The sequence below is a fragment of the Mobula birostris genome, chromosome 9, assembly GCF_030028105.1.
Source record: "Mobula birostris isolate sMobBir1 chromosome 9, sMobBir1.hap1, whole genome shotgun sequence".
NCBI classification, from domain to species: Eukaryota; Metazoa; Chordata; class Chondrichthyes; order Myliobatiformes; family Myliobatidae; genus Mobula; species Mobula birostris.
In genome coordinates this window covers 34,338,029-34,350,623 of record NC_092378.1, presented here as the reverse complement: position 1 = coordinate 34,350,623, position 12,595 = coordinate 34,338,029, and the positions used below count along the sequence as shown (strand labels likewise).

General features: G+C 40.0%; 1 protein-coding gene across 6 annotated transcripts in view; it reads right to left on the bottom strand.

Moving 5' to 3' along the window:
- Positions 1-12,595, bottom strand: part of LOC140202658 (ninjurin-2-like) — a 288,428-nt gene that overhangs the window by 204,276 nt on the left and 71,557 nt on the right. For 5 of the 6 annotated variants that reach the window (XM_072267784.1, XM_072267787.1, XM_072267789.1 and 2 more), the window contains exon 3: positions 6,112-6,253. In XM_072267784.1, the coding sequence (XP_072123885.1) occupies positions 6,112-6,253 (142 nt within the window). The remainder of the gene's footprint in view (positions 1-6,111; positions 6,254-12,595) is intronic. The other variant, XM_072267785.1, reaches the window with a different exon arrangement.

Genomic DNA, 12,595 nt, shown 5'->3' with positions numbered 1-12,595 from the left:
ATCATCATTTGTCTTTATCTTCCTCTTGCTTTCTTCCCTTCAATTTTTCCCATAATTACCGTGCATTCTAACTTCTCTTTCCTAATCACATGTCCAATGAAGTTACGTTGCCTTTTCATGATCTCATACATTATTTCTCTTTTTGTGTTTGCTCTGTTCATGCCATCCTCGTTAGATATTCGTTTCATCCATAATATTCTTTGCATCCTCCTCAAAAACCACATTTCTGCTGCTTCAATTCATTTCCTCATGTTACTAGATATTGTCCAACATTCTGAGCCATATAACATAACTCGATAAATATAACATTTCAGTACTCTGAGGCGGGTTGTCATGCCTAGTTTAGTATTGGTCAGTATACTCTTCATTCTCATAAAGGTGTCTTTTGCCATCCCTATTCTTCTTTTGATGTCTATGTTGCACCTGCCATCTGATGTCATCCAGCTTCCTAAGTAGCAAAAGTTCTGTACTTGTTTTATGTCTTTCCTGTTTATTCTCAGCCTGCAGATAAGATTCTCCTTCTTTTTGGATATCACCATACATTCTGTCTTTTTGCAATTGATAGATAGACCCATTTTTGCACTTTCTTCAACAACTTTCTCAATTAAGTTTTGTAGGTCTTCCTCCATACTTGCAATTAACAGTGTCATCCACATATCTGAAATCATTGATGTTTTCACCACCAACTTTAATTCCCAAGATGTCTCTTATTTTTTGTAATATTGTTTCACTGTACATATTAAATAAATCAGGGGAGAAAACACACCCTTGTCTAATACCTCTCTTGATTTTTGTAAACTGACTCACTTCTCCATCTATTCTTACAGCAGTACCCATTTCTGATTAGGCGGAGGTCTTTTGAATCTAGATCTAGAGTTTTGTGTAATATTTCAAATAACTTATTGTGCTTCACTTTATCAAATGCTTTTGTGTAGTCGATAAAACAAACAAACAAATCTTTTACTTGAATAGCTCGTTCTGATAGTATCCTTAACATCAATATTGCGTTTCTTGTTCCTTTGTCTTTCACAAAACCACATTGTTCTTTACCTATTTCAGCTTGTATCTTACTTTTAGCTCTGGTCATCAAAATTCTTAGAAGTATCTTGGTGATATGACTCATTAAACTTATGGTCCTATGTAATTCACATTCTATTGCTCCAGGTTTCTTAGGAAGAGTGATAAATACTGATTTTTTTCATCTCTTCTGGTATTAATCCAGTCTCATAAATGTCACTGATTAAATCAATAAGTGTTTCAATTCCATAATCTTCAAGGGCAATAATTTGTTCTATTACTAATTCATCAGGACCTGCTGCCTTTCCTTTCTTCATCTTATTTATTGCATTATGAACTTCAGATTTTAAAATACTTCAACCTTCAATGCTTTTCTTAATTTCTGGTTTTTCACCTCGATTGTCTTCAAACAATTCCTGAATATACTCAGTCCATCTGTTCATAATCTCATTTTTTCTCGTGATAATGGTACCATCCTTTGTTTTCAAACATCCACCTGAAGAACAGAGGAGCTTTTTACCAGTGATATTCTTGATTTGTTAATGTGGTCATACCTTTCTTATTTCTCAGTTCCACCCATAATGATTCACTAGCTGAGTTCTCCAGTCTGTCCTGACGAGGCAATGCCATGACATTTTCCCCAACTAGTAATGCTACCCCTCCTTCTTTAATCCCTCCCTCTTCATCATGTCTAAAACAACAGAACCCCAGAATATTGAGCTACCAGTCCTGCCCCTCCCGCAACCAAGTCCCACAATGCTGCAACATCTTAACTCCAGGCGTTGATCCATGCCCTGAGCTCATCCAGCTTTCCTACAATACTTCTTGCATTGAAATATACACAGTTCAGGACACTAGTTGCACCATGCTCAACCTTTTGATTCCTGACTTTGTCTGAGGCTTTTTCCCGCAACCCCTTTATTAACTATTCTGGCACTCTGGTTCCCATCCTTCTGTAACTCTAGTTTAAACACCTCCATGCAGCATTAATAAACCTTCCTGCTAGGATATTCACCCCCTCTAGTTCAGGTGCAAACCATCCTTTTTGTACTGGTCCCACCTTCCCTAGAAGAGAGCCCAATGATCCAAAAATCTTATGCCCTCCCTCCAGACCAACACCTTAGCCACATGTTAAACTGTATAATCTTCCTAGTTCTGGCCTCACTAGCACATGGCACAGGTAGCAGTTTGAAGATCACAACCTTGGAGGTGCTGCCTTTAACTTAGCACCTCACTCTCTGAACTGCTTTTGCAGAATCTTGTCACTTGTCCTCGCCACGTCATTGCTACCTACATGGACCACAAGCTCTGGCTGTTCAACCTTCCACTTAAGAATGCTGAGGACTTGTTTTGAGATGCCCTGGACCCTGGCAACTTGTTATCCAGCAATTATGTTCTCACCCACAGAACCTCCTGTCCACTCTCCTAGCTAACAAATCCCCTATCACCTCAGGATGCCTCTTCTCCCTCCTTCCCTTCTGAGTCACAGAGGCAGACTCAGTACCAGAGACTCGACCGCTGTGACTTTCCTCTGTTAGGTCATTTCCCACCTCCAACAGTATCCAAAGTGTCGTAAAGGGGATAGCCATAGGTGTACTCTGCACTGGCTCCTTAACCCCTTTCCCCTTCCTGATTGTCACTCATTTTCCTGTGTCCTGCACCTTGGGTGAAACTACCTCTCCATATGCTCTATCACCCCCTCAGCCTGCCAAATGATCCAGGGTTCATCCAGTTCCAGCTCCAACTCCTTAACGCAGATTGTTAGAAGCTGCAGCAGGATGCACTTCTCACAGTTTAGTCATCAGGGACACCAGAGGTCTCCCTGTCTTCTCACATCCCGCAAGAGGAGTATTCAACTATCCTGCCTGGTATCTCTACTATCCTAGCTGAGCAGATTTAAAGAAGGGAAGGGAAAAAAAACTCTACCTCGAGCTTTCCTTTTTATTTTGCTTTCTCTGACTGAATCCTCTCTTTACTGAAGCCTCGAAGAGCTAAAGCCTCACCATTCCAAATATGGCCACTGCACTTACCCCTGCTTTCCTTTAATTTGCTCTTGCTAATCAATCCCAAATGCGGATAGTCACTGGTCAGAGCTCCAAATAAACTGCTGCGATCTGCTGCTGCCTTTTTCTACTCAGCCAGTGGACCTGAGTGAAATCCCCTCTTCTCAAAACTTCTGTGGTCCAGATTGGACATTAGAAAGTTGCCATATTGTCCTTGAGGTCATGTGAATTTCCTCCCAGTGCTCTCATTTCACAAGAGCACGCAAAGAAAGGAGCAGGAGTATGCAAACAGCCCTCTTAAGCCTGTTCCGCCTCCCCAATTCAATGTAATCACAATGCATCGATGTTGATCTCATCTCCACTTCTATGCCAATTCCCCATAACTCAACCTTTCAGATATTCATCTAAATCCACTCTAAATATGCCAAATGATCTAGCCTCCATCACCGTCAGGGCTAGAAAATTCCAGAGATTCACTACCCTCTGAGAGAAGAAATTTCTATACACCTCAGTTTTAAATGACCAGCCCCTTACTTTGTAGTTATTCCCCTTGTATGTTACTCTCCCATGAGTGATAACACGTCAACCTCTCCCCTATCTAGCCTTCTTAGGATCTGATATGTTTCAATAAAATTACCCCTCATTCTTCTATATTCCAAGGAATATGGATCCAAACTGTTCAACCTCCCCAGATGGAACAATTCTATGGATTAGCCTGAAGAATCTGCTTTGGACTGTCTCCAATGCTACCATATAAATTTTTGTTTGGTAAGGTAACCAAAAGAGTCCACAGTACTTCCAGGTGACATTTTAATAACCCTCTACACAATTATAAAAAGTCTCTGCATTTAACCCCAATCCCTTCACAGCAATGGCTAATATTCCATTTGCATGCTTAACTACTTGTTTAGACCTTCCTACTAACATTTTGTGATTCATGTACTAGAAAACCAAGCTCCCTCTGAAATTCATTCATTTGCTGTCACTTTCCATTGGGTTAATAATCACCTTTTGATTCCTCTTTTCAAAGTATATGACCTCACACATCCCCACATTAAACTCTCTTTGGCCAGTTTTGTTTTTCACTGGATCCTGGTGTTCTCATCACAGTATATCCTTCCATCTATTTCTATGTCATTAGCAAACTTAGTTTGTTCCCTCCGATATCCCAAAAACGTGCTGATTGGTACCTAACTTTAAATACTGCAAATTACCTCCAGTGTAAGTGGTAATAAGACACTCGGGATAGAATTGATGGGCATATGAATGAAAACAGCTCACAGACACATAGTGAGGGAATAGGATTCATGGATTCCTTTGTGAGTGCTTACAAAGAAAATATATGTGAAATTGTAAACAAAGATCTTAAGTGGAACAACTTGTTTGAGGACGCATGTCACCTTCATGGTGTATGCTGGCAACAATGGAACCCAAGTGTGGAGGAAAGACAAGCTCCCATGTAGAGACAACAAAATGAATGTATATGAAGGTATTCCAACAGATGATCAGTTGCTCAACCAATGTGAGATGAAAACATTCTCAAAACTAGGTCCAGCAATAAGCACTAAGGAGGGTCCTAGAACAGGTGACCTGGAATCGCTGAGCCTATCAATTAATCATACAAATTAAATGACAATAACCAATTAAGGTGCTCCAGAAACCTCAGAGCCCAACACTTTTCTACTTGCCATACAGGCCCCAGGAGAGTTCATTATAATCCAGAGCCATTACTCTAAGATGGTCTTTCAGCAAGTCAACTGATATTTTTACATAACATCCAGGATATCTCTTGAAACATAAACAAAAGAAAATTTTGTTTTTTGAAAACAAAACAGTGCAATCTTGTGTTGTTAGCTTTATCCCAGGGCTAAAGTCCCCTTGAAAAAATGATACATCAGAAAAATGTATATCATGAATAGGAGTCATTCACACATAACCATAGCATTAGAATTCCATTCATAATATCACGAAATCTGAGATCAATATCCCAATTTTTGTTTGCGTGTAGGTTAAGCACAGGGACGCATTCTGCTAAATTCAAATCCAGGCTGATGCAGAAAACATTTTCGAATTCATGGTATCACAATATTTAGTCTCCAAGACAAAAGCAATTATTGACTGTGTCTCGTATAAACGACAACGGATATCGATGTTTTGTGGGTGGGGAGAGAATGAAATCACCCGGAGAACGCAACTGCTCCGAAAAGACCTTCGATGGCCTTAATGTAAAGTTAATATTCGCAGATATTCTGATTTGCAATCACGATAGAATACCTGATTCAATTCATCAATCTATACCAATTGTGAAATTCTGTGCTGGGTGGCAATCAATCAAAAAGAAATGAGCCAAGTGAACCTTCAAACTCAATAAAGTATAGAAATAAAAGCACCAGATGAGTTACCATTTTCGACCCTTTCTTAAATTTAGTCTCAATTTTTAATTGATCTTTTCATGACATCCCATCGTGACAAATTCCCATGTGTAAACTGAAGCTACAGATAAATTCCACGTGCCAAATGAAGACTAATTTGCCCACATCAGTCGGGGCACGACTAACACCGTCATCATATTCAACCTGTTCATTTCGCTGCTGACGAGAAAAGAGCTGATTAGAAGCCAGGGGAAGCAAGGGAGCTTGGCGAAGCGCAAATAAAAAGATTTCACTGAAATTATCCAGTAGTTTTCTGAGCTTATTTAAAACTCTAAAGAGAAGGGAAATCACAATCACCATTAATACCACAAGAAAAAAAACTTTATTCAAAACAATATCTCACACAAGGCAGATAATATATAACACAGTGAGCTGGGGGGGGGGGGAGAGAATTAATGCCACGTAGTCAGACCAGAACCCTCTAAAAGAGGCAAGAACTGACTATTTCTTTCTCCTGATATTCACATTACCCCCGATCCCCTTTATACCCAACCAGGCAGCGGGTGCCCGTTGATTGGAACTTGCAGAGTGGCGTGGGTTTACAAATTACAGTGATGACATCTTTCATATCGGTGATAAATTCAACAACTGCAAAGAACAGACCGAAAGGATAAACAAACGCACTGAGTGAGCGATACAGGGTGCCGATCTGTACTCACTGCGCGCTCACGGAACCCGGCTATCGAGGTGCTCATTATTTCTTGGTTTTCGTTTATTTCCCCCAGTGATCGGTCAAAAAGTCCGGGAGTGAATTCGGTGAAATCCCTCTGACCTTCTCGGCGATGGATGGAGAGCCGGCTGCTGAACAAGAGTCTTTGTGATTGATACCATGGTCAACAGGGGGCGATTCTCGGGAGGGAAGAGGAGGGGGATATACTGGAAGAAAGTATACATTTTGACGGAGGTTTAGGAAGCGTGTAACTGAAAAATAATCTAAACAAATTTAGAGTTATACCATTGAACCTGGGTCATAGTCCGAATGGCAGCTGGAAAATCTAAAGAAATTAAATATATTTTTTAAAAGAGTTGATCTCAGTAAATAAGGGTGAAGCTACTGGATGTACAGAATCAAAACTTGTTCACAAATGTTCTTCAATCTGCAATTCTAATCTGGTCTGGCCTATAGAGATGGCTTCAATCTCACCGATAGAGATGATCTTAGACAATAAGACATAGGAGCAGAATTAGGCCACTCGACCCATCGACGCCACTCCACAATTTCACCATGGCTGATCCCGGAACCCATTCAAGCCCATGCACCTGCCCTCCCACTATATCCCTTGATGGCCTAACTATCAACTTTGAATATATCCACAGAGTTGGGCTCCACTGCAGTCTGTGGCAGTGAATTCCACAGATTCACCACTCTTTGACTTAAAAAAAACTCCTCCTTACTTCTGTTCTAAAAGGTCACCCCTCAATTTTGAGGCTGTCCCCTCTAGTTCTGGATACCCCCACCAGAGGAAACATCCTCTCCACATCCACCTTATCTAGTCCTTTCAATATTTGGTAGGTTTCAATGAGATCTCCACACATTCTTCTAAATTCCTGTGAGTACAGGCCCAAAGCTGCCAAACACTCCTTATATGTTAAACCCTTCATTCTCAAATCATCCTCATGAATCCTCTGGTCTTTTTCCAATGACAACACATCCTTTCTTTGATAAGGGGCCCAAAACTGTTAACAATACTCCAAGTGTGGCTTGACCAGTGTCTTATAAATCTTCAGCATTATCTCCTTGTTTTTATATTCTATTCCTCTTAAACTAAATGCCAACGTTGCATTTGCCTTCTTTACCACAGACTCAACCTGTGAATTAACCTCCTGCGAGTCTTGGATGAGGACTCCTAAGTCCCTTTGTACCTCTGATGTTTGAATTTTCTCCCCATTTAGATAATAATCTGCACTATTATTCCTCTTACCAAAATGCATTTTCATGCATTTTCCAACACTGTATTCCACCTGCCACTTTTTTGCCCATTCTTCCAATTTGTCTAAGTCCTGCTGCAATCACATTGCTTCCTCAGCACTACCTACCCCTACAACTATCTTTGTATCATCCACAAACTTTGCCACAAAGCTATCAATTCCACTACCTAAATCATTGACAAATAATGTGAACAGCAGCGATCCCAATCCTGACCCATGAGGAACACTTCTAGTCACTGGCAGCCAACCAGAAAAGGCCCCTTTTATTCCCACCTGCTGCCTCCTGCCTGTCAGCCATTCATCTATCCATGCCAGTATATTTCCTGTAACACCATAGGATTTTATCTTGTTAAGCAACCTCATGTGAGGCACCTTATCAAATGCCTTCTGAAAATCTGAGTAAATGACATCCACTGCCCCTCTTTTGTCCACCCTGTTTGTTACTTCCTTGACGAATTCTAACAGATTTGTCAGGCAAGATTTCCCTTTGCAGAAAACATGCTGACTTTGACTTATTTTATCATTAGTCTCCAAGTGTCCTGAAACCTCATCCTTAATAATGGATTCCAACACCTTCCCAACCACTGAAGTTTGGTTAACTGGCCTATAACTTCCTTTCTTTTGTCTTCTCCCCTTCTTAAAGAGCGGAGTGACATTTGCAATTTTCCATTCCTTTGGGACCATGCCAGAATCAAGTGATTCTTGAAAGATCATGACCAATGTATCCGTTATCTCTTCAGCAACCTCTTTCAGGACTCTGAGATGTGTATCATCTGGCTCAGGTGACTTATCCACCTTAAGACCTTTCAGTTTGCCTAGAACTTTTGCCTTTGTAATAACAATATCACTCACTCCCGCTTCCTGATACTCATGTGCCTCTGGCATACAGCTAGTGTCTTCCACACCAAAAGACTGAAGCAAAGTACTTATTAAGTTCATCTGCCATTTCTTTGTTCCCCATTCCAACCTCATCAGCACAATTTCCAGTAGTCCAATGTCACTCTCACCTCCCTTTTATTCTTTACATAACTGAAAATAAGTTTAGTATCCTGCTTTATATTATTGGCTAGTTCGCCCTTATATTTCATCTTTTCCCTTCTTATAGATTTTTTTAGTTGCCTTTTGTTGGATGTTAAAAGCTTCCCAACTTCCCACTCACTTTTGCTGCCTTATATGCCTTTTCCTTGGCTTTTATTCAGTCCTTAACTTCCCTTGTCAACCACAGTTGCCTAGTCCTGCCATTTGAGAACAACTTCCTCTGTGAGACATATCTATCCTGTGCCTTGTGAACTATTCTCAGAAAATTCAGCCACCTCTGTTCTGCCATCATCCCCACCAGTACCTCACTCCAATCCACCTGGGCAAGCTCCTCTCTCATGCCTCTGTAATTCCCTTTAATCGTGTGACTTAATACATGTGACTTATGCTTCTCCTTCTCAAATTGCAGTATGAATTCAATCAATATATGATCACTGCCTCCTAAGGGTTCTTTTACATTAAGCTGACTAATAAAATCTGGGATATTACACAATACCTATCTGAGATAGCCTTTCCCCAAGTAGGTTCAAGCACAAAGTGCTCTAAATAGCCATCTAATAGGCATTCAACAAATTCCCTCTCTTGCGATCCGACTCCAACCTGATTTTCCCAATCCTTCTGCATAGGAAGTCATTCCTGCCTGTGGCCATCAAACTTTACAACTCCTCTCTTGGAGGATCAGACACCCTGAGCGAATAGGTTGGTCCTGGACTTATTTCCTGGCATAACTTACATATTACTATTTAACTATTTATGGTTTTATTACTATTTATTATTTATGGTGCAACTGAAACGAAAACCAATTTCCCCCGGGATCAATAAAGTATGACTTTGACTATGACTATGACTATATTGAAGTCCCCCATTACAATTCTGACATTACCCTTATTATATGCCTTTTCCAGCTCCCTTTGCAACCTCAATCCTGGCTACTATTTGAAGGCCTATATATGATTCCCATAATGTTTTTTTTACTATTACAGTTTCACAAACATTCAACATTCTCTGACCCTATGTCACCTCTTTCTAAAGATGTAATTCCATCTTTTACCAACAGAGCCACACCACTGCCTATGCCTTCCTGCCTGTCCTTTTGATACAAAGAATATCCTTTGATACTAAACTCCCAACTATGGCCTTTTTTCAGCCACAACTCAGTGACACCCACAACGTCATACCAACTAATCTCTAATTGTGCCACGAGTTTGTCCTCCTTATTCTGAATGCTATGTGTATTTAAATACAGCACTTTCAGTTCTGCATTCTTCGCCCTTGTGAATTTTGCCTTTGTGGTACAGCTTAACTTTGCTCTGTCAGCATTTGTACCCAATCGTTGGCTTGTCCTTCCTTACATCTTAACTGCCTCCTCACTTCAAGGACATTTAGGAATGAATAGTTATTGCCATATTGGCCTAAGAACATTTAAAAAAGAACACAGTTGTTGATTGCAAAGTGTTGATTATACAGATGCTTTAAATCAGTGGTTCTCAAACTTTTTCTGCTTGTGACATTCATTTTCCTCTGTGGCCCCCCTCTCCATAGTCTCCATTAGTTACTGAAGTTCTTTTAATCAACTACACTAATTATTCTAAAATACATTCAATATTTATTTTAGCAACACATACAAAATGCTGTTTAAACAGGTTGTAGTATTATTATACGTTAAATACACTGTTATAGGTGTATATGGAAAATAAAACTATTTGGAATGATCTGAACAGGATAATTTGTTTGTAATATATATAATATTTTTCCAACTAGCACAAAAAAGTGCTGAATATTGTGGCTTTGGGTATGTAGTGAGATCCCTGTGACTGATGCAATCTGGTGAGTTTTTGAATATCTGGTTGCAACTTGTTAAAAATAATTGAAGATCGCCTCTTCACAACATCAAGATGTTTATGAGCTTTTGATAGCAGGTGAAGAGCTTGACTAAAACCACATTCAAATAGATAAGAGGTGGGAAATCCAATAAAAAAACAACTTTGCTTTCTCCCAGACCTGTGGAAACTTATTTTGAATATTACCAGTTATCCAGAAATTTTGCTTGGTGCATTTGAATTTTGCTTGAGCTGTTCTATCACTCTACAGCGCAATAAAACATTCTCTCAATGTGGTGTCAACATCATTCACGTTCACCCCAAATGGATCGACCACCCAATCTAGAGTATGCAACTCCATCAGGTCTCTGAACCAAAATTCCACATCAATGTGCTGTTGTTTCAAGTGATCAAGTTGTACAATAAGATCATCATCTTGAAATTCTATTTCAAGAGTGGGCAGTGAAGGAAATTGCATAAAATTGCAAAGTCCAATATGCTGCTGAAAAGTTTGAGTTTTCCAAGGAAAGCAGCAATAGCCTCTTTGCATTATATGAAATTGCAGACTTTTCCTTGTAACTGTTTGTTTAGTAGATGCAGCTTTTCAAATATATCTGACTGGTAAAACATGTCAGACTCAGCAGCGACAATTCGTTCTCTAGGCCGTAGCACTTAGAAATGCTAGAATACTATCAAGAAAAGTGAATTGAACTTCCCTTCAAAATATAAGTATCAGGGATCTAACGGAAGTTGCAGCAGCATTTAGTGATGCAGTGGCAGACTTCATGTGCTCTTGTCTCTCTGCAGTTTAGCCGTTTCTGGCAGACAACCTTCTGCAGAAACTGCATCCTTCATGTCATGTTTTCTAAGTATTATAACACGCACGGGTCAGTGGAAGGCAAACAGTACCGGCCTCCTGCTGCATACTTGCTCCAGCCAACCCCACCCAAGCTGCAGTTTGTGATTTGGAGTTGGATGTGGAGTGGGGCTCAGGGCTCAGTGGGCCATCCTGCAGGGTGTGAATGTGATTTGTGCGTGATCAAGCAGGAGCAGAGATACGACTGACAGCCACCCACCCCACACACACACACACACACCCACAAACACACAGCTGCTTTGCTACCTCATTCGAACCATGTAGCATATTTTCCCATTCATTACATTCAGAGTTCCAAATAAATTAAATATGTTCATTTTTTATTTATATATTTTAGTAACATTTCATTAAAACAGTAAACTTTGGGGAGCGGTGTCTCAGAAAGGTAGTGTCCATTCTTAAGAACCGCCAGCACCCAGGGCATGCCCTTTTCTCAGGTAGGAGGTACAGAAGCTTGAAGACACACACTCAGTGATTCAGAAACAGCTTCTTCCCCTCTGCCATCTGATTCCTAAATGGACATTGAAGCTTTGGACACTACCTCACTTTTTTTTAATATACAGTATTTCCATTTTTGCACATTTTAAAAAATCTATTCAATATACGTAATTGGTTTACTTGTTTATTATTATTTTTATTTTATTTATTATTATTTTTTCTCTGCTAGATTATGTATTGCATTGAACTGCTGCTGCTAAGTTAACAAATTTCATGTCACATGCCAGTGATAATAAACCTGATTCTGATTCTGACTTCCATTGGCCAATTCAGAACCTCCTGTGGCTGGTGCCCAGTTTCTTGTTTTTCACTTGTGGCCCCTACAAACTCCGGCATGCCACCCCAGTGCTATATAGCCCACGTTGAAAACCACTGCTTTAAATAATATATTGATCTGATTTGTTTCCTACTGTGTGATTTGGGTATTGTTCATGGTTATCTTTTAACAGGAAACTTTTGCAAGACATCTCTTGCTTTAAGGTTTCAGCTGTGCTGAACTTGATCTCCCTTTGAATCAGAAGGATCAGGATTCAACAGGGAAGAACAAAAATTTAAGCTGATGCTCAAGTGCATGACTTAGTCAGGTGTACTTTGTCAGTCATGCTGTATTTCTGGCCCTTCATGGTTCCTCTGGTGAACATTAAAGGTCCCCAGACTCTTATTTGAAGACAACAAGAGAACTACTCCTGGTAACACACACAAAATGCTGGAGGAACTCAGCAGGCCAAGCAGCATCGAGGGAAAAGAGTAAACAGTCGATGTTTTGGGCTGAGACCTTTCATCAGGATTGGGAAAAAGAAGTCCTGTTGTTATGAGCAACTATCCCCAAGAAAATGCTTCAAAAGTGTCAACATATTTTTCACTGTTTGTTTAGCTCGCAGCTACCAACAAGTCTGTGGCTTTACAGTAACTGCTCAAATCCACAAAATTAATCCAATGGTTTCAAGTGCTTTTCCTTGTACTCACAAGATATTACCCCAT